This window comes from Hyaena hyaena, unplaced genomic scaffold, assembly GCF_003009895.1.
Source record: "Hyaena hyaena isolate Hyena2069 unplaced genomic scaffold, ASM300989v1 scaffold_128, whole genome shotgun sequence".
In the NCBI taxonomy this organism is placed as follows: domain Eukaryota; kingdom Metazoa; phylum Chordata; class Mammalia; order Carnivora; family Hyaenidae; genus Hyaena; species Hyaena hyaena.
In genome coordinates, this window is record NW_024080760.1 from 2428531 (window position 1) to 2452005 (window position 23475).

A 23475-nucleotide genomic window follows, 5' to 3' on the forward strand; every position below is an offset into this window, starting at 1 on the left:
CTACCTATAGCGTGAGAAATGGAGAAACCTCAGGCTGGAAAATTAAACTGGGGAATGTACTGTATATGTGAGCGTAAACAGGTACACACTCATGTGGGGAATCTATTTCTAAACAAAATTTACCAGGCTTGGTGACTGTACGTAGAGGAAAAATAGTATTCATTTTACTATTCTTCTGTCTTTTCTACAGGCTTAAAATTTTTCAAAAAGTTGAGAGGAAAAGGTAGGAGTAAAAAAGGAATGAAGCAGAACTATAAATATTTAAATGAAATTACCTCCAAAATCTACACAATAATACCCACCTCTTAGGGTTGTTGTGAAGATTAAATAAGTTGTAAAGTGCTTTGAACATGGCCTGGCCCATAGCTAAATCGCAATACATTAGCTAGTGTTAATAACTTCATCTATATTTTTCATGATTATAGAGAGAACAGTTACATAGTAGTGAATGTAGCATGTTGCCAATTATTTAAAAAAAAAGGAGGGGGGGAATGGAAGGAAGAAGGAGAATACATACATGCATGTCTAGGCAACAAACATTTGGGACAAATACACAGGAAACTGGGCATCATCAATGGTTACCTCTGGGAAGGGGTAAAATGGGAGAAAATGTTTGAAAGAAGACTCATTTTTTACTGTTCAAATTGTTACTGTGTATATCCAACTACTATTTTTTTTTTAAAATATAATAAACTCCAAAGAATACATTGTTTTTTAAAAAGCTTTGTGGTTCTAATTACCAGCTTGGTGACTCTAATTATCAGTTATGTTTGAGTCTATTAAAACCAACAAATTCTTAAGGTCTCATCCTCTATACTTCTCTTCAATTAGTACAAAAAGTTTGAGAGCTGAGAGCATAGCATAGGTTTTAAATCATCATACTGTAAAAAAATCACAGAAATAAAGGTTGAGGATCAACTGTTTGTTAAAGTTTAGCTTTAGGGTAGAAAGAACCGGATCCATCTCCCAGGCAGTGTTAGCAGTCAGATATCACCTTCTGATTCAATTCACCTTAAGGACCAATTATTAGGCATTATGCTAGGTTTTGTGGATAGAGAAATGAAGATGACTAAGATCCTATAATTAACAGTGCAGGCAATAATAATACAAAAAACAATGCTTAAAATGATCTCTTCTGAAATCCATAAATAGCAACTCAAAAACATTACCAAAATGTATTAAGTTGGAAAACCCCCAAAAAATTGTACAGTAAGATTCCAATCAAGTAGAAGGAATAAGGGGGCGCCTGGGTGGCTCCATAGGTTAAGTGTCTGACTTCGGCTCAGGTCATGCTCTCAGAGTTCATGAGTTTGAGCCCCGTGTCAGACTCTGTGCTAACAACTAGCTCAGAGTATGAAGTCTGCTTTGGACTCTGTGTCTCCCTCTCTCTCTGCCCTCAAAAATAAACAAAACATAAAACAAAATTTTTTTAAAAAGGAGGAATAAGTATATGAATACATACACATATGCTTGTGTGACTTATACCTGTATATGTGGTAAGATACATAACCAAAATATAAATTAGCTACAGAACAAGGAATGGGATACAAAGGGATTGGGGGCAGGAAGAGAGAAGTACAAATGAAGGAGGACTTTCACTTTTTTCTCTAATTTTAAAAATATTTTTGTAGTTAGCATGTATTTATGAGTTGCTTTAGCATCTTTTATAAAATTTACCTATTCTTAAGATACCACTCATACTCAAAGCAGTCTAACAAGTTAGTTTATAATAATAAGAGTCACCAGAATATAAAGTTAATAATGACACTGATTTGAAAAATACCTGCTCCATCCGATGAGCCATTTCTTTATGTAACTGCTGAACTGCATTTTTAGCTGCAATGTCTTGAGCTAGAAGTTTATCTTTAGAAGCTTTAACTTCTTTACTAAGTTCCTCTATTCTTGATTCTAACTGTAAAGAAAATTATTTCCAGATTATTTTCATAACTATACCAAATAGACCACCAACACTTTAAATAAATATAAACAATGAAAAGGAACATAAAGGAAGTAATGAATACACTTTAAAACACAAAATCAAAAGTAAAAGTTAGCCCTGTTTCTAAATCTCATTAGAAGTAAGTTAGTATAAAGCTGACAGATTCTGGTAAGATGTATATAGTAAGCTCAAGAACAATCACTATGGAAATAAAAAAATATAGTGAAAATACGAAAGAAATTTAAATGTTATATTTACTTAATGCAAAAGAAAGCAGTAAGGGAGGAACAGGGGAACAAAATAGACATGAGACATATAAAAAATATGGCAGATATAAATCCACTGTCAATAACAACATTAAACAAGATTGTGTTAAATAATCACATCAAAAGGCAGAGATTATCAGACTGGAGTAAAAAACAAGATCCAACAATATGCTTTCTATAAGAGGTGCTTTAAATTCAAAGATTCAGACTAAAAGGATAGAAAAAGATACAGCTTGCAAACAGCCATAAGAAAGGAGGAGTGCTATACTAATATACAAAATAAACTAAAAAATAAAAAAAATGTTACCAGAGACAAAGAGGAATATTTCATGATGGTTAAATGGTCATTCTATAATAATAATTCTAAGTATATATGTACCTAATAATATAGCACCAAAATACATGAACTAAAAACTGACAGAAATGAAGAAGGCAATTAATAGTTGGAAACTTCAATACTTCACTTTCAATAATGGACAGAAGTAGAAGATTCACAAGGAAATAGGAAACTTGAGCAAAATTATAGAACTGGATCTAACACACCTATACAACATTCCACCCAACAAGAGGAGAATACACATGCTCATCAAGTGCACATGGAATATTCTCCAGGACTGAACATATGCTAGGTCCTGAAACAAACCTCAATACAGGTTAAAAAACTGAAATCATATAAAGCACGATCTTCAACCATAATGGAATGAAACTTGAGTCAATAATAGCAAGAAATCTCAGAAATCCACAAATATGTAAAATTAACACCTCAATAACCAATAGAACAGATCATAAGGAAAATTAGAAAATACACGGTGGTGAATGAAAATAAAGACACAACATACCAAAACTTAAGGGTTGTATCTAAAGCAGTGTTTAGAGGGAAGATTATAGCTATGGACACCCATGTTAATAAAGAAGAAAGATCTCAGGGAGCCTGGCTGACTGTCAGTAGAGCCTGGCTGGCTTGATCAAGGGATTGTATGTCTGAGCACCATGCTGGGTAGAGATTACTTAAGGATTAAGTAAAATTCTCTATTTGCAGATGACATGATCTTGTATTTCTATACACTTGTAATTAACAATCTGAAAATGAAATTAATGAAACTATTTCATCTACAGTAGCATGAAAAAATAAATCATGTAGGAATAAATTTAATGAAAGTACAAACTTACGCTATGAAAACTACAAAACACTGTTGAAGAAATTAAAGATCTAAATAAATGGAAAGTCATCCATATAAGTAGAAGACCTACGATTGTTAAGATGGCAAAACTCCCCAGATGAGTCTACAGATTCAAGGCCTATCAGAAACGCAGTTAGCTTCACTGTAGAAATTGACAACATGAGAGTAAAACTCAGATGGAAATGCAAGGAATTAAGAATAGCCAAACAATTTGGAAAAAGAAGAGGGGTTTCTGGGTGGCTCAGTCGGTTAAGTGTCCAACTCTTGATCTCTGTTCAGATTTTGAACTCACAGTCGTGGGACTGAGCCCCATGTTTAGCTGTGTGCTGATAGTGTGGAGCCTGCTTGGGATTCTCTCTCTCCCTCTCTGCCTCTCCCCTGCTGGCACTCTCTCAAAATAAATAAATAAACTTTAAAAAAAGAAAGAAAAGAACAAAGTTTAAGAACTCACATTTTTCAATTTTAAAATTTACTACAAAACACAGCAACCAAAGTAGTGTTGGTACTACTGTAACAAAAGACACAGAGATCCATGAAACAGAATTTAGAGCCCAGAGATAAAGCCATATATCAAATGATCTACAACAAAGATGCGAAGACTACTCAATAGAGGAAGAACAAAGAACGGTCTTTTCAACAAATGATTCTGAGACAACAGAATAGCCACAAAGAATGAGGTTGAGCCCTTACATGATACCATGCACAAAAATTAACTCAAAATTAATTAAAAACTAAATATAAAAGCCAAATCTTCATGATCTTGGATTTAGCAATGGAATGTTGCATATGACACTAAATGCACAAAAGACAAAAAACAGATAACTTGGACATCAGCAACTTTTAAAACTTTTGTGTTTCAAGTATACTATCAAGAATGTGAGGGAAAAAAAGGGGCACCTCATTGGCTCAGTCAGAGGAGCATATGACTCTTGATCTCGGGATGGTGAGTTCAAGCCCCACACTGAGTGTAGACATTACTTTAAAAAATTCACGATCTAAAAAAAACAAAAGTGAAAACACAATCCAAAGAATGGGAGAAAATATTTATAAACCATATATCTGATAGAGGCTTATTATCCAGAATATAAAAGGAACTATTACAACTCGTCAATTTTAAAAAAATTTTAATGGGCAGAGAATTTAAATAGGTATTTCTCCAGAAATACAAGATGTTCAACTTCATTGGTCATTAAGGAAATGCAAATCAAAACCACAATGACATACTACTTCAAACCTACTATAGGATGCTTCACATCCTATAACCTAATTATAGGATGACTATAATTAAGAAGTCCAGGGGCACCTGGGTGACTCAATCATTTAAGCATCAGACTCTTGATTCTGGCTCAGGCCATGATCTTATGGTCATGAGATCCAGCCCCGGGTTGGGTTCTGCACTGACAGCACCAGCCTGCTTGGGAGTCTCTCTCTGTCCCTCCTCCACTCATGCTTTTTCTCTCTCTCAAAACAAACATTAAATAAACAAAAACAAAACAAAAAGTCCATAACAACAAACATTGGTAAGAATGTGGAGAAAGTGAACGCTCATACCCTGCTGGTAGAAATGTAAAATAGGGCAGCCACTTTGGGTAACAGTCTGGCAGCTCCTCAAAACTTTAAATATAATCGTTTGACCCAACAATCTCACTCCTAAGTAGACACCCAAGAGAAATGAAAGCACACAGCTGATCACATAAATACTTGTACACGAATGCTCATAGCAGCATCGTTCTCAACATCCAAATCGTAGAAACAACTCAAATATCTATCAACTGATGAAAGGACAAAATGCTATATAATCTATGCAATGGAATATTATTCAGCCATTAAAAGAAACGTACATGCCACAACTTGGATGAAACCTTGAAAACATGTTGCAAGAAGTCAGACACAAAAGGCTGCATGTTATATCCTTCCATGTATATGAAACTCTCGGAAAAGATAAACACATAGAGACAGAAAGTGGATCAGTTGTTCCCTAGGGCTGGGGGGAGGAAAGGGTTCAGAGGGAAACAAGGAGTGACTAATGGATATGGGGTTTCTTTGGGAGGTGATAAAAAACCTTACTGTTATGGTAAACGTTGTACAACTAAAAACCATTAAACTGTACACTTGAAATGGATGAAATGTAGGGTATGTAAATTATATCTCAATAAAGCTGTTGAAAAAAAATCCCTAAATGTTAGCTTATAGAACATGTGTGCTAACTTTCCTCATGACAAAATTACCTAGAGTGACCCAGTCCAATAGAATACAGCCATATGTATAATTTATATTTTCTAGTAGACACATTTTAAAAAGCAAAAAGTGAAATATTAAACTTAATATATCCAAAGTATTATCATTTTGACACATAATCAACATGGAAAATTGTGAGATTTTACTTTTTTTTATACTAAGTCTCTAAAATTAAGTGTCTATTTCACTTCACAGCATTTCTCAATTTGGACTAGCCATCTTTCAAGTGCTCAATGGCTATATGTGGCTAATGGCTGCCATAGTGAAAGGTGGAGAACTAGAGATGAAAGTAAAAAAAAAACAAAAAAACAAAAACAAAAAAACAAACTCTAGGGGCGCCTGGGTGGCTCAATCGGTTAAGCATCCGACTTCGGCTCAGGCCACGATCTCACGGTTCGTGGGTTCGAGCCCCGCGTCGGGGTCTGTGCTGACAGCTAGCTCAGAGCCTGGAGACTGCTTCAGATTCTTTGTCTCCCTCTCTCTTTGATCCTCCCCTGCTCACACTGTCTCTCTCTCTCTCTCTCTCTCTCTCAGAAATAAATAAAACATTTTTAAAAATTAAAAAAAGAAAAGAAAAAAAACTCTGCTATACTGGCTAGCAAAACCAAGTAGAATCCAATTTTCTCCTTAAAAAAAAAAAAAAAAAAAAGCACAACCACTAACAAGCCCATGGAAAGAACAACTCTGGTTCTTGCCCATATATTCAGTCTGAAGTTTCTGGTCATCGGCAGTGACCTGCCTACCAAAATGTAGCTTCGGCCCATTATTAAGATTCCCTCATACTTTAAAATTCTAAGTTTGGGTTACATGTGGTGTAGCTCTAAAGCATATAAAAATCATGGTTAAATAAGTGAAATGTACAAATACAATCATTTTCCAACTATGTAGTAATGCATTAAGTATACCAAAACATAAGCAAGTGAAACTTGGTTTAATTCTTTATTATTATGAATGTTTATTATTATGAATTGTTTACTATTATTTTCATTATACAGTTTTTGGTGAAGGATGAAAGAAAAGGGAAGACTTTTAAAGTTAAAATGCTTCTAATCCTGTCTACAGGGGGAAAAAAAAGCTGAGAAAGATATCGAGCAGCTCAGCTTTGCTCCTGATCTGAATATTCAATTTGTTGACCCATGCATGCATCACAGTTCATTAAAAAAACATTTCTGAAGGAAAGAAAAAGAGGAAAGGACAAACCAGTGAAGTCAGCTAGCCAGATAAAATCTGAAGCAGGAGAGCCAGTCTTCACAGCATAGTTCACAACAATACTGAGAATGGAATCATCTTAAACTAAAAGCTTAAAAATATTCTGATGCCAGATACTAATTATAGATATATATTACTTTTACCCTTAATTGGTAATAGTCTTTCTTACTTCCAAATTAAATCCTTTTTTCCTCTGATTTCTATTATATATAGAATACACTCATATGTCTTGTAAGAATATAAATTTACATAAGAGAAAAAAAATCAGACTATTATTCCCATTCCATAAAAAAGAATGCTTTACATACCAACTACATTTAAAATACAATTTAGCTTAAAGAACTTCAATTTATACACAAATTTTCAGGAATGTATTTATTTTTATAAATTGAAGTATAGTCTTTAAAGATTTTTATCTCTTTACCTGTTTAATTGTGTTCATATGCTGCTTCTCTGTTTCTGTTCTTTTTTTTAGTTCTTCTCTTAAATTGTCTTTTTCTGAACAAATGTCTAAGATGAGCTCCTGATGCTTCTTATTTTCTTTAATTAACCTAAATATAAAAAGGGTGGTATAAATGAAACATAATTAAAACTGGAGGTGTAAAACCCAATCTGTCTGCAGACTATACTTATGATAAATACATCAACATTCCTAAGTAATCCTTCTGTAATGATCTATTATACTTTAAAAAACATTCTCTAGAGGCCAGGCTATTACCTTCTTGCTAGAAATTCGTAGGTTTCAAATCAAGTGAAATATAATCAGATAAAGAAAACCATATTCTTTTTAAGCTTACTGCTTTGAGTTATCTCAACGATGCATTTCACCCCCTCAGTACTTGCAGTCCTCCAGATCAGTGGTTCCTAACCTAGGGCAAAGCCCTTCCAGGTATTTGCCTGGAGTCATTTTTGGTCACAACAGGGGTGGGGGTGGCCACTGGATTCTTTTGGGTAGAGGTCAGGGATGTTGCTGAACATTTTATAATGCAGCACGGCCCCACCACCAACAAAGAATGATCTGTCCCCAAATGTCCACAATACTGAGGGTGAAAAATCTTGCTTTTTATTTTAAGAAATTTCAATGGTACTCTAATAATAGTTACAGAAGAAGATGAAATAAAACAAAAAATACATAAAATATAAAAGTTGAAGCAGAAATTTTGAGTCTCCTAGAAAAATATAAATAAAACCTTAAAAAGTCAGAACCGTAAAATAAAACATCTAAGGAAGTTAAGAATACTTTAGAATTTTTTAAAGTTTTTTTTGAGTTTTATTTATTTTAAGAGAGACCATGAGTGGGGGAGGGGCAGAGAGGAGAGCGAGAATCCCAAGCCCCACTGAGAGGCTTGGACTCACAAATCATGAGTCCAGAACGGAAATCAGGAGTCATATGTTTAACTGACTGAGGCACCGAGGCGGCCCTAGCATAGCAACAGCTACTACTTAACATTGATTGCTCAATTACTAACTTAATTTTTAAGTGCATTATTTCATTTAGTATTCAGGTTTATGAAATTAGTAAGTCTGTGAAATTATTATGTCTTAACGGGAAACAAACAAACAAACAAACAAACCTGAAGCCTGGCACTTGTTCTAGGTCATGTAACTAGAATGTAGTTGAGCTGAGATTTGAACCCAGGTCTGATTCCACAGCCCAAGCCTTTCTCCTGCTTTGAAGACTGCTCAACCAACGCTTACCTACTGTGTACCTATACTATTCTTTTTTTTTTTTTTAAGTTATTTATTATGATTGAGAGCGAGTAAGCGAGCAAGGGAGGGACCGAGAGAGAGACAGAGAGAGAGAGAGAGACAGAGAGAAAGACAGAGAGAATCCCAAGCAGGCTCCACATTGTCAGCACAGAGCCCTACATGGGGCTGGAACCCACAAACCATAAGATGGTGACCTGAGCTGAAACCAAGAGTCACCCACAAACCGTAAGATGGTGACCTGAGCTGAAACCAAGAGTCAGACGCTTAACCAACTGAGCCACCTAGGTGCCCCCTATACCGTTCTACGTGCTAGAAGTATGTCAGCAAACTATCCCCACCCTCATGGCGCTTACATTCAAAGGGAGAAAATGAAAATAAACAACATATAATAAAATGTCAGGTAGTGATCCCAACCTATTAAGAAAACTAAGGGAGGGCACTAGGGCGGAGAGTGACTGGAGCAGTGATTTCGGTAAGGCAGTCAGAGTAGGCCTCTCTCATGAGCAGGTATACAGCGATGAAGCCAGCCACACAAAGGTTTGGGAAGGAAAAAACATGCAGCATGCAACTTTATGCAAGACTTTTTGGCACAGTGGTTTAACTTAGATTATTTGTTTGTTTAGGTATACACTCAAGTTGTCTCAGAAAACGACCTGCAACACAAGAATCCTGGCGATAGCTCACAAGTAAACAATTCACAGAGGCAGAAGAGCAGCAAACCCTCAAACTGTCACATCCGATACACAATTAACTGTTTGTAACAGTTCTGGTTGGGACCTTGGACAATATACCCATGTTAGAAAACAGACAAATGGATGTGTAAACAGACATCTGGAAATAGGTTGATCATGAAAATTTAAGCCAAAGGAACTGAAAGGTAATTTTCTTTATAGAATATTAAATGAAGGCAAAAGAAAATTATCAGTTGTTCTAGAGCTAACCTGAGTCACACAGCATTTTCTTTGGAATTCAAAATACCATGTGTATAACAAATGATTAACTTAGTTAAAATAATATCTAGTATTTTTAAATGTCTTTAATGTGTACAAACAATTCCATCTATCGTTCCCCTCACAGACATGACAAATTTTGACTCAGGAAGGTTGAGATGAACCACAAAACAGAGTTTGCAAGCAGAAGAGGGAAATCTCCCAACAGCAGGCATCTGACCACAACTATGCTTACCTCAGTCTACCACGCAGCCGCTGTTTAGACAGGATGCGGCAAAAAGAATTTTCTATTGTATTCCTAATATTTTTAGATAAACTTAAGAACTTAACTAGCTCATTTCAGATAACCACATTAAAAAATCTTCTGAAGCCAAAGTAACGAGGCTCAGATTTTAACTCTGGCATCTACTAGCAAGTGACCTTGAGTTAATTTCTCTGTGCTTCAGATACCTCATCTGTAAAATGGGAATAATAATAGTTCATACCACAGAGAATTATTGTGAATCCATGAGTTAATATATGAAAGTGCCAGGAATATAATCAACAACATATAATTATTTGTTATTATTTAATGTACAACATCTTATAATTTACAAGAAGAGCATTAAAGTGAGGAGTCCAGATCTGAGCAAAGTGGGAAGAGGGCATCAGGGACAATCTCAAAAACAGGATCTGAAAGAACAGGTACAGAAGGAAAATGGGGAATTTGCCCTAAAAAAATCAACAATAAAAGCACTGAAGGTCTAAGTACAGAAGCATATAGTTTATTCATAAAAGCAGCATTCCAATAAGCATATGAGCAGAAGTAGCCATTAATTTGGGGGTAGTATTTTTTTAAATTTTTTAATGTTTATTCATTTTTGAGAGAGAGAGACAAAGTGTGTGTGAGTGGGGGAAGGGCAGAGAGAGAGTGAGGGAGACACAGAATCTGAATCAGGCTCCAGGCTCTAAGCTATCAGCACAGAGCCCAATGTAGGGCTTGAATTCACAGACTGCAAAATCATGACCTGAGCCAAGTCAGTTGCTTAACTGACTGAGCCACCCGGGGGACCCCTGAGGTATCTTTTTTTGAACGTTTATTTATTTTGAGAGATAGTAGGAAAGGGCCAGAGAGAGAGAGAGAGAGAGAGAGAGTCCCAAGCAGGCTCCATGCTGTCAGTGCAGAGCCTGACACAGGACTTGATCTCATGAACTATGACATCATGACCTGAGCCGAAATCAAGAGTTAAACGCTTAACTGACTGAGGCACCCAGGCACCTCAGTTTTAGGACAGTAGGAAGAAGAGACTTGGGTCTCAAGAAGTATTTGTACACTCATGTTCACAGTACTATTATTCACAACAGGCAAAATGTGGAAGCAACCTAAACGTCCACTGACAGATGAATGAACAAAATGCAGTATATACATAAATTATTCACCCGTAAAAAGGAAGGCATTTCTGACAGATACTACAATATGGATGATCCTTGAAGACACTCATTAAGTGAAATAAGCTAACTGCAAAAAGACAAATACTATATGATCTCACTTTATATAAAGTATCAAGAATAACTTTTAGAAACAGAAAGTAGAATAGTGGCTGTCAGGGGCTGAGGGCAGGGGAATAGGGAGTTGTTTAATGGGTCTAGAGTTTCACATTTGAAAGCTGAAAAAGCTATTGGAGACTGGTTGTACAACAATAAACCTAACACTACTGAACTGTATGCTTAAAAATAGTTAAGATGGAGGCATCTGGGTGGCTCAGTCGTTTGAGTGTCTGACTCTTGATTTCGGCTCAGGTCATGATCTCATGGTTCAGGAGACTGAGCTCCCCATTGGGTTATGCATTGACAGTGCAGTCTGCTTGAGATTCTTTCTCTCCCTCTTTTTCTCCGCCCCTCCTCCACTTGTGCACACTCCATCTCTCTCTCTCAAAATAAATAAACATTTAAAACAAATACTTAAGATAGTAAATCTTATGTATATTTTGTCACAATCTAAAAAATTGAAAACAGAAAAAAAGAAGGGCTCTGGGTGCTTAAGAGAGAGATTCAAGTTCACTGGATAAACCAATGAAGGATAAGCTGGTTTGGAGAAGATTGATCCACTGAGGAAGAAAATCTAGAAGAAGGGCACCTGAGTGGCTCAGTTGGTTAAGGCTCAGGTCACAATCTCATGGCTGGATCAAGCCCCAGGGCAGAGCCTGCTTGGAATTCTCACTCTTCCTTTCTCTCTGCTTCTCCTCCCCCTTTCTCCCTCAAAATAAACAAACTTAAAAAAAAAATTTAGAAGAGTAAACCCTGGAAGCAAGGAGATCATTAAAAGTCAGTTACCTATCTAGCAATATTTGGATTATAATTTTTTCTGTCACTCTTCTCTAGTATATAGATTGCCTCCACTTCTTTCTCTACACATGTATCTCCCATTCCAATTTTTTTAAGTATCATTTAATAAAAAAGAGAAATCAGTCTGTGCTTCAGTGAAGGTTAGTATGTTTTATTTTCTTTTCTTAAAGGTTATAAAACACTGCCTAAACATTTGTATCACTTAAGTAAAAAAAATCTAGAAAATACAGGACTATGATACTATTAAGAAAAGACAAAATAAAATTAAACTATCATTAAAATAAAAATTAACTATCAATCCAACAAAAGTCTAAAAATAACTGTTCTTAATTACTGTGGACTAACCAATTTTGTTCTCTAAATTTTAATTTTGAAAACCAATGAATTTACAATGGGAATTTTAGAAAAGATTTTGAATTATATAAATTCTTGTTTCCTTTTGAATTTCTCAGTTTTAACAAAACTATGCTCTACATTCTTTCAAAACTAAAAAACTTGATTTGTCTTTATAAATATTTCTAGATCTTTAATGAACTGACATTAATATTTATTCCTATAGGTATATATTAAGTAACCAGACAAACTTGACATTTCCTCAACTATTCAGTACATGTTGTTGATGATTTATAACATGCATGACTTGTGATACTAATAACGGACAAGATGATACTTTCCTTTAAAGAATTCAATCTTTAATACTGGGGGGTGGGGAGAGGGAGGCAAAAAAATTAAAACCTTACTTCTTTATGGTGTGCTCCTGCTGTAAATACTTCTCCTGCACACACTTTTCAAACATAACTAATGCACGTTCTCCCTTATTCATTCCATTTGGCACTCGGTGTTCTTCTGCAAACTCTGTAGATAAAAGCTCAGATTCTATTTCTTCCAACAAATCCTCTGATGCTGAAACATTCTTTATTTTTGAAATAAGTTTCTTGGTGCAGTCTGTATCATAAGGACTTTCTGAATAAGTCTTTTGATTTGCTGCTTCTGTAAATGTAGATGACCTCAATTCCGCCAATATCTGTGTCACTGTCTGCTCAGTTTCATTTGTTTTCGGAGCTTGCTCTGTAAAGTCTCCACCAGGAAAATAAGCTAGCTGTTCAGAATTTTCTGAGCATGTGTCTGTTTTAGCACAAGAATCCTCACCTCCACCATGATCCTGAATATAGTTTTCCTGTGCTTCAATTTGAGTGTGTTCGTTAGGCTGACATAAAGTTTTATCCAAATTTAATGATGGTGGCGTAGACTCATTTTCTAAGCTGCTGTCATCACCAGACAACAAGTTGCAGGAGTCTTCCTTTAATTCAAATGTTTTCTCGATATTTTTATCAGAGGAAATGGAGGCTACGTGCTCTGCCTCTGACATGCTGACCGCCACCACTTCACTCTGCACCGCTTCAAATCTGTTCCCGATCTTCGTTTTATGTCTAAAAAAGTCAAAACAGCAAAATTTTTAAGAATTTTTAAAGTTTTGTAAACCATGACCTCATATGTATTTGCATATACTCCATGATGTGAAATAATTAAGGCTACAAATTTACCACTAATAACTGTTTTAAAAGCCTTTCTTTGAGAGGGGGGAAAACCCACAACAAACTAAGACAGGCTATCCAAGTGTGCTGCAGCCAGCAGGGTGCTACCAATCTTACTCTCTTTCCTCTAATTCAGTCACATGACTTCACTTCAGTTGCAATCTGGCATTCCTTAATCACCCCTATAAGTTATTGGGTATGAAATATACAAGTTTAAATTGTTAGAATTCAACTGAATTGTTTCCTGAGAGGACAAAGACACTCTCAAGAATCTATAAGAAAATACTGAATAGGACAGAAGTGGAAACAATAGAAGAAAAAGATTATGCAACAATGCACATTAACGATGATAACAATTTACTGAGAAGGAAAACTCTATCTATAGCCCAGGCTCCTAAAGCTGGGTGTTAAAGATCCCTTACAGGAATTTGTTTTTCAACCAGGCAAGAATCCAGGAAGTACCATGGTGATTTCCAAACATTCTCATCAGGAACAAACAACGTTCAGGGCAACTCAAATGGAGCTCATACGCACTGCCCAGGTCATAAAAGGAACACTGACAAAACGGATTCAACAACTAGAATAAATTGTCATGCTGTTTATGAGGGTTACTGTTTTAGCTATTTTCTGAAAATTAGTCAACTTCAAAAATTATCCTAAGACAAATACAAAATATTTCAGCAATCTTGATGAAAAAGAAACGTCAACTTCTTTCATCACACATCAACAAAGCATGTATAGGGTAGATGAGCTAACACTGTCATCTAGGGTTGGATAAAAAAGGGAGATCATAGTTTTGACAGAAACTAGAAAGAAATAATTCAATATGGAAGATGTATTTATGGAAAACAAAACAAAAATTAAAATTTTTGAGCAACAGAAAGATACATGTTCATGTCGTCTACGATGGAAGTGTTGGTCAGGGACTGTGAAAAATGATGAGAGACTGTCAGGTTAATATGACCTCAGAATGATATGCAGGAATGAATTTTATGACAGACCATAAATCACGATGGACCTGTATACTTGTTTATACTATAGCTTCTAGCACACAGTAAATTCTCAAGTATTGAATTAAAGTACAGAAGTGATCTAATAAAACTAGTACTGCATTTGAGGAATATTCTTCTAGGAATGTAGTAAATGGGGAAGAATAATTCGAAGAAAAGAAGACCAGTTTTTTAAATATCCTGTTTTTTAGTTTAGACTGCCCTTTAAATGGAGCATCAACTAGCATGGACATTGGCCTTAATTCTACAAATTACCTATCTGTATAACATATTCCCAAACCACCAAATAGAAATTATCATTATCTTGCTGTACATATGTTATAACTAAGACAAAGCCCACACTAGTATTAAAAGCTTGGTCTAGACAGTACGAATTAATGTAGTAAGTTATAAAGGCCTCATAAGCATGCTGTATTCCAAAATCCAGGACAAAAGAACTCTCACACAGGGGCATTACCCACCAGTATAGTTCTCCCTAAAGTAAATCACTGTGATATATAACTTGTGAATGTGTTGCTGTTGAATTTGAAGTATTAATTTAGAAACCAATCTAAAAACCAATCATAACCAATGGTATAGCAACTGAAGGTGAACTCAGAGCTGACCAAAATAATAGATAACAGATAAAGAGATCTATTTAAATGAGTTAAGCAAGACAAGGCATTCTGAGTCTCCAGCACAGAGCAAGTAAGAAGCAGCTCTATCATTAGAGAATGTGTGCCATGCTTTGTCAAGAGAGAAGCACTAACCAAATACTGGTTATTACCCTTTTATCCAGCTTTCATATTCTCCTTGGTTCAGTCTTTACCCTTTTTCCCCCTCCTATAATTCATCCACTTTGATAATTTGAACCAACACCCCCTAGCTGATATCCACATTAGTTACTTTCAGTCCTGTGTTCTTGACTTACAGATAAAGAATTATCTATTTGCCTTCACTAGGTCTCTGTGCCTGTATTAAAATCTCCATCTGAATTCAGGCATTTCAAATGGATATTCCACCACAGCCACAAACTAAAAACAGCTTAAAAATCTCCAATTAAAATTGTAGCTCCTATAATTGAGCACTCTGAGCTAATCCTGTCGCTTTCTGTCAATGGTATCATTTTTCTTAGTCATGACTCCTTCCTTTTCTTTGCCCTCTCTTACCAATTTCACTTCTCCTCCAATTATACCCTCCTTTCTACTGTCCCCGCCCTGCAACCCGGTCCAGGTGTAATCACTTCATACCTTTAACACTTGAAATGTTGATTTCTCAGTCTTATTGCATTCCTAGTCTCCTCCCTGCAACTCCAAGTAAACAAATAGGGAGCTTAATGAAAAGTGCAAGTGACTTGAGAGAGCGCTAGGTCAAGTGTCACCCAATCCAGAAAAGGGGCTGAAGCCCGTACTACAATAGCTCTGCCCAAGGGGAACAGGAGCTGCCCTAGGAAGTGAGCTGGCCCTCGATGGCAGAAGGCACCAGGGAGCTACAACACTGCCCCAGAAGGGCACACATACCACCTCCACAGAGACCACCACCAAATGCAACCAGATGAAGCAGACTAAGGTCAGGAATATCTCTTTCCTCTTTGGAGGTTCCTATAACAAGAATTCTGCCTCCACAGGCTGGTCTTCCGCTAACTACAAAAGAGCTAGTTAGAGGGAGGTGAAAAAAAGAAGGAACACATTTTAGACCCAAATCGCCTCTTCTTTAAGCAGCTGGAAACTTAACAGCTTCATCCTTTCTTCAGGTAGACAAAGGGGTTTGTAATGTTTTTTGTTGCTTGTTTTGTTTTTTAAATGAAACCTATCTTAATCTCTGGAATAAATTTTCTCTGGTAATGAAAAGTGGCAGAAAGAATATATCAAACCCATACATTTTTAAGGGACTGTACTTCAGAGGGAAGTAGAAAGGATGGGGTCATTTTACTCAGTATAACAGACCTAAGAACTGAAACCATTTTATATTTATACCTCAGAGTTGTGATTCCTCATGAGTAAACCAGTCATACTGCTTGCCCAATCTTATCTCCCAACACATTCCTAAAATCCTAGGTCTTCACTATAATCAACCAGTCTACTCAAGATTCCTCCAATCTGCACATTAACATTTCCATGGCTTTCCTGCCATGGAGAATAACCTTCCTTTCAGTCTATTCAGAGCCTAATTACATTTAAAGGACCAATTCTTTACTTTTTTAATGTTTATTTAATTTTGAGTGAGAAAGACAGTGTGAACAGAGGAGGGGCAGAGAGAGAGGGAGACATAGAATCTGAAGCAGGCTCCAGGCTCTGAGCTGTCAGCCCGATGCAGGGCTGGACTCTGCATGATCATGACCTGAGGTGAAGTCAGACGCTTAACTGACTGAGCCACCCAGGTGCCCCTAAAGGACCAATTCTAAATCCACACCTTCCTCCAAATTTTCTCATTGTAAGTACAAAAATAATCTCTCATGTAAATGAAAACATACTGCATGTATATACACTCATCAAGTACACAGTCCCTGCCTTCCTTATGACATTTCTGGACAGTCTTCAGCTTTTTAAATGAGCTCTGTACTTTCAAGGAGGAACCTCACTCTGAAGTGAATCAAACTTCTTAAATCTCAAGCAGTATAATAATGGTAATAATGAATAAATCTAACATATATTCCTTACTACATTTCCATTATTCTTGCAAATGTTAAATGTTGTCCAGTAGTTTTCAATGAGGGTGGGACCCACTGAGTTTATATATGATCTGAGACTTGTAATATACAAGCAGTGCAAAACAAAAGTTTGTCTCATTCTGAATGTTCATCTAAGTGAAAAAAAAAATAAGTCAGCTTTTATGACTACCTCAGCTTAGACTGTTTTATATATTTACATTAAAGGAAGCTTACTTTAACCGCAAAAGACAAGCACTTTCTATATTGTGGCTCAGTATATGCCCTTGGCCTTTTACATAAATTGACATCCGGTAGTCACTTAGTTTGCAAACTTAGTTTTCTGATGCTCAAATGAATACTACTTTGGCAGCAAAAGGAGAGGGGTTGAGGAAAATTTGTGTGTATATATGCAGCAAAGCCATTACCAAAGATTAAGTAACTGAGCTTGTACAATAAGTTTGATTATGTCCACAAATAACCAGGTAAGTGGGGGGTGGGAGGTCAGGGGAAGAACCAGTCAACTGAGTTCCCTTGCGGGCCTCCAGCTGGCAACACAGATGTAGGCTAGTTTGGTTGCCGTCCAAGTTTCTTCTTTGGGGACAGGGGAACTATCACTGAAATTAACTGAGGATCCATAGCCTAAGAGTAGTTAGACATAGGTTTACAAAATTGTTTTAATTAAGAAGTGCTCGTACAAATCTACAGTCCCATATAAAGATATAGTGATTATCTGACTTTATATAAAGATATAACAGATTATCTGACTTTTTAGCAACTCTCATTCAATAGAGTTAAATCCTGTATTTAAACCTTAGCAGTCACAAAATTCCTCAACTGAAGCCTTTTTTTTTTTCCAGAGTCAGTTCTGTTTCTGACACAGTACTACAGGACCAATCCACACTTCCATATTGTTTCAGGAGTGAGAACTGGTTTCGCTCTTACTGGAGCTCATCAGCTGTAGGCAACTGGTCAAGAAACAGTTTTTATTTGCCTTAAAGCCAACCTTTACCCACCTTTGTTTTATTTATTTATTTATTTACATTTATTCTTTTTTGAGAGACAGAGTGCAAGTGAGGGAAGGGCAGAGAGAGGGAGACACAGAATCTGAAGCAGGCTCCAGGCTCTGAGCTGTCAGCACAGAGCCTGATGTGGGGCTGGAACTCATGAACTGTGAGATCATGACCTGAGCTGAAGCCGGACACTCAAACGACTGAGCCACCCAGGTGACCCCGTTTTATTTCTTTTTTTTTTTTTAAATATTTTTATTTATTTCTAGGAGAGAGAGAGAGACAGCGTGAGCAGGGGAGGGTCAGAGAGAGAGGGAGACACAGACTCTGAAATAGGCTCCAGGCTCTGAGCTGGCAGTCAACACAGAGCCCGATGCGGGGCTTGAACCCGCGAACTGCGAGATCATGACCTAAGCGAAAGTCAGACGCTTAACCGACTAAGCCACCCAGGCGCCCCTATTTCTTAATGAAAAAAAAAACACATTTCTACAAAATTACTTCCATAGAATAGCCTTACAAATAAAATAAAAACAGCCTTTAATAGCTTTTAGTACTATTACTTGTTTTCTTAGTAATCAGCAATATAAACAAATAAAAAGCTTAAGCTTACTTAACATAATGCAAAAACAAATGAATCCAATCCTCAGATCTTTGGTAATAGGTTATCAAACAAACAAGCCTCATACAAAAGTACCAAGTCACAAATACATTTCCAAACTATTAATTCATTCACCAAATATGTATTGAGCATGTATTATGTGCAGGTACGGTTCTAGGTGTTGGGAACATGGCAGTGAAGAAAACCTGCATCCCTTTGGGAATTTACATTCTGGTATAGTGGACCTATATATATATAAAAGCTTCATGTTAAATCTTTTACTCTTTGTGTTTACAGCTTTTTAATATGAACATCTGTCAGTGTTCCCTCAGAAGCTATAGAAGACATGCATCAGTGTTTTAAATTCAACAGAAAAAATCTGGCTCAGTTTAGTTATTTACAACTACACATTTTAAAATTACAAAGTGTACCATTTGAGTCTCAAGTAATACTAGCTGCATATTTCTTAGATAATGTCCACTAAGATAAGCAACTTGAGTCTGTGAGAGCACTTCTATTCTTAAATATAATGGTTTACTGTCCTTTGAAGGCAAAGTACATTGAAAGGTTTTTCACATATTCCCCAAATACACATTGAAAGCAGCATGAACAAACGAATAACTTATCTGACCAGTTCCAAGAAGGTTCTGATTTGGCAATTAAAATCAGAAGGAATAAATAACATCAAAAATACATCCACAGCCAACATAATCTGATCACAATCCCCAAGTAACTGATTTTTGATGAATGTTACCTTTAAAATACACTTTTCCTGGATAAAGTTTTTAAACACAGAATAAACTACTAGGACAGAAAGGAACCTGTGTAAAAAACATGAAACATTGTTTCACATGATGAAAATATCAGATACTGAAATTCATAGAAGGGGAATCAAATTCTACTTTTTTTTTTTTTTATATTTTTTATTTATTTCTAGGAGAGAGAAAGAGCGAGAGCGTGAGCAGGGGAGGGTCAGAGAGAGAGGGAATCACAGACTGAAACAGGCTCCAGGCTCTGAGCTGGCTGTCAGCACAGAGCCCGACGCGGGGCCAGAACCCACGAACCGCGAGATCATGACCTAAGCGAAAGTCGGACGCTTAACCGACTAAGCCACCCAGGCGCCCCTCAAATTCTACTTTTAAAAGATTAAAAACTAAAAAAGATTAAAAACTAAGCTATTTCAAAAAACTCTAGAAAAGTTCTATCAAAAAGGAGAAATATTTTGTACAACAGTCACATTTTTTTTTTTTAATGTTTATTTGTGAAAGAGAGAGAGAGAGAGTGCGAGCGGAGGTGGAGCAGAGAGAGAGACCCAGAATCTGAAGCTGGCTCCAGGCTCCAACTCATGGACTGCGAGATCATGACCTGAGCTTAAGTCGGACGCTTAACAAACTGAACCTCTCAGGCACCCCCAGTAGTCACATTCTAATTAAGCCTGTAAGTAAAAATTTAATATACTGAGTTTCCTTTATGTGAAACATATCAGATTTTTAAAGTTGCCTTTAGTTTACGGTTTAAAGAGTACGAAGCCAAGGTCAGTTATCCCTGTGGGGTTTGTTTAGCTTTGCACCCAACACGCAGGGCAGAGTAAATTTTAGGGTTATGTGCATTATATCACAGAAAAGGTATTAGGACAGACTCAGAGCAATAGATGCAGCAAAAGTCCCCCCAGAAGATAGTACCAAATCCTGTGACAGGAGAAAGAAATTATGATTCAAGATTCCAGGAAAAAGAGGTTAAGTAGCCATATAATCTATCACATTATTAAGTCATATGTTATATTCTCGGTTTAGTATCTTAGACCCATGCAGTTTTATAGATCTCTAATAAGTTTTAAATCATAAAGTTTTTAATATAGAAATCTTACTTTGAAGCTATCGGTAGAGAGCTATTTAAACTTTACTGAGTCTCAGAAAATATAAAAAGTGTTCAGCTAATTTTTTCCAAATCTGTAAATTAAAAGAAGCGGGGGGGGGGGGGGGGGAGGGAAAAAATGACCTATAATGCCCTCTTCAAAAACGACTAATTAAAAAAAATTAACAGTGATAAATCTTCCTTCTATTAAGTGGTTCTGGTTAATGTTTAAGTTTTGAAGCCACCTTTGCCCTGGACTCAGTTAACATGATATGATACAGTTCACCAAAAAAATTACTCACTAGTACTTACTACATAATCACCCCTATGGCAGACTAACAGTTCCTGTGTCCTACTGACAAGTATACTCACCAATCAGTATTTTCCTTTGCCAGGTTTAATTTCTACCTTGTATCTACTGCCCCTCCATCCCAATATTATTCCTTTTGTTTACTTCTTAGCCCAAATCGATTTTTTAAAAATGTTTATTTGTTTACTTTTGAGAGAGAACAATGGGGAGATGGGGTGGGGAGAGACAGAAAGGGAGACACAGAATCCCAGGCAGGCTCCAGGCTCTGATCTGTCAGCACAGATCCCTGGGAGGGACTTGAATTCACAAACCCTGAGATTGTGACCTGAGCAGATGCTTAATGGATGCTTAACCAACTGATCGAGCCACACAGGCGCCTCAGCCCAAAGAGATTTTTAAAATCTCAGTGGCTAAGAAATAAAATTCAAAGAAGTCTGAAAGCATGAGATTCCAAATGATTTCAAAAATCAAATGATCTATGGCTCCTAATGTTGCCCTGAAATGAATACTAAATACAACACTGCAACACTCTAAGCCCAATGAATGGTTATGAGAAATTCAAGATTTAGCTTTATTAAAGACAGAGATAAGGGGTTTAAAAAAAATCCTAAGTTGTATTGAAAGAAAAAAGAACCTATAAAACTTGAGATCAAGGATTCTTACTTTCACATGGAACTGTTAAACGAATGTGGAAAACTAATGCAGATCACTAGTCCTTCTTCAAAGAGAAAGATGATTTTTCTAAATTTCTAAATAAGGCTGTTTCAACCTATCACCTCCTCGTAAAGAGTGAATATACATCGTCGCTTCGAGATGTCAGCACATAGCTGTAAAAAGAGGTTTTTTAACTGAATATACCAGCATACTAAGCAACTGCCATCAGGAATGCTGTCATTCAATAGCACTGAAGGACAAGTCTTACATTCACGTGTGAAGGAACTGAAAGGTTGAGTACTTACTGCGCTACACTACTCCTTTCATGTTCGCGATTAAAACTCTGAAACACCAATGACACCCTCTCTGAACCTCTACTGTTTAAAGAAATATCAAGGTTTATATGCTGGTATTCTGAATTTGACAAGGTTTTAAAAATAAGAACATCAACAGAAACACAATCCATGCATTTCCAGGGAAAAAACAAGAACACAGGCAACAAGCCAGGCATTTCTTCATTATTTACGTTTGTCTATTACAGTGTAAAAAGGAGTTTTAATTCTTTGTAAGATTTGTAAATTACTCAAGAACTTCATCTAATTTAAAGTAAAACAAAAACACCAAAAAGGAAGGGAAAAAAAAGAACGAGGCCAATCATCCTTTACTATTTCTGTAATGATGAATAAAGAGTTGAAAAGCAGCTGTACAGAGAACTGTATACTTTATTCACAAGGAGATAGTTCAGTTTTACTATCAATGTCTCTTTAACCTTGATCTTTCCCACAAGACCAACTCGGCAAATATGAAGGTGTAGTCGGTAGTTGGTAAGGCTACACCCACAATTAGCGTACCTATACATTTGGTCGTTTTTTAATGATTATCAGCACAGCTGTTGAAATAGGGCTGCACCGGTTTACTGCATGCTTTTCTTACAAAAACTTCCAGCCTATCATTTTGGAAGAAGTAAAAACGCTAGGCATCAAGGGAACATCAAACACACACACAAACACACGCACAGAAAAATGCCAAAGGCTTGGTACCGTATGCCATTATTTTTACTAAACTAATTCCCACAGGAAACAAGACTATCAAGTGAAAGGAGCAGGTTCTAATCCTGATGCTCCGACTCCAAACCCTGGTCTCTTTAAGCAAAACCAATATGTAAATGTTAGCTACAGCAGTTAAATTGGTAACAGCTAAGCGTTAATTACACCTGCGCTGCCCCAGGCTTGGTACTCGGACCCACGTAGAAGAGCCTTCCCCATGTTATAAGTTTGATAAACAAATCTGAAATATCCTTACCAGCCAAGGTTTATCAAATGCCTTGATGTCCTTGAAAAAAAAGCAACATAAAAAACAAGAATAGTATTTTTCATGTCCAACATCCAAAAAAAGAAATATTTAAGTTACTTAAAATCAAGTACAAGACGGCAGAAAGTCGCCACAACAGTAAACATAAAACACACAGTCAACTTGGAGACGAAAAGAGAAACAGGCGATCGGGACTATGAAAAATCGCCAGGCAGGTGGGGCTTAGGGGCAGTTCGCACTGGGAGACCAGGCAATCGGCCCAAATTCGACTGCTCTCCGGGCACCACTCAGGAGGCGCGGCTCCAGGACCCCCGCCCATCTCTGGGCCGCCGTCTCTCCAAGTGGGCCCGGGACCCAGGCAAAAAGACAAGGGACAGGAAGGGACACCTAACTCTGTCCCGCTAGCGCTCTCCTGCCTCCACTGTCCCCGACAGAGGCCAGGGCGGACGGCCGACCCGGGACGCGCAGACCGCGGGGGACGTGGGCAGTCCCGCCGCGCCGCCACCACGACTCCGGGTCCGCTTCGGGCACCCGTCAAACACTCACCCCACTTCTCCGAGCCTCAGGCCGCACCCCTACCGAGGCCGCTGCAGCTCTGGCTCAGGACCTAATTTCTCCATAGCGGGGACCGGCAGACCAGGAGGTGCGAGGAGACAGAGAAAAGGGACAAGATCGACACCGCGGTCCCTCCTTCTCGGCTTCCTCAAACCCCCGCGGAGCTGACACATCAACAAAGATGGCGGCGACGC

General features: G+C 37.2%; 1 protein-coding gene across 2 annotated transcripts in view; it reads right to left on the reverse strand.

Moving 5' to 3' along the window:
- The window catches only part of CCDC186 (coiled-coil domain containing 186), a 46381-nt gene extending 22906 nt beyond the window's left edge, over nt 1-23475 (reverse strand). Inside the window, exons 1-4 of one of the 2 annotated variants that reach the window (XM_039237615.1) lie at nt 23273-23475; nt 12559-13248; nt 7258-7384; nt 1784-1912 (exon numbers count right to left, since the gene is read on the reverse strand). In XM_039237615.1, coding sequence (XP_039093546.1) covers nt 1784-1912; nt 7258-7384; nt 12559-13187 — 885 coding nt within the window. In that variant the 5' untranslated portion in view covers nt 13188-13248; nt 23273-23475. The remainder of the gene's footprint in view (nt 1-1783; nt 1913-7257; nt 7385-12558; nt 13249-23272) is intronic. The other variant, XM_039237616.1, reaches the window with a different exon arrangement.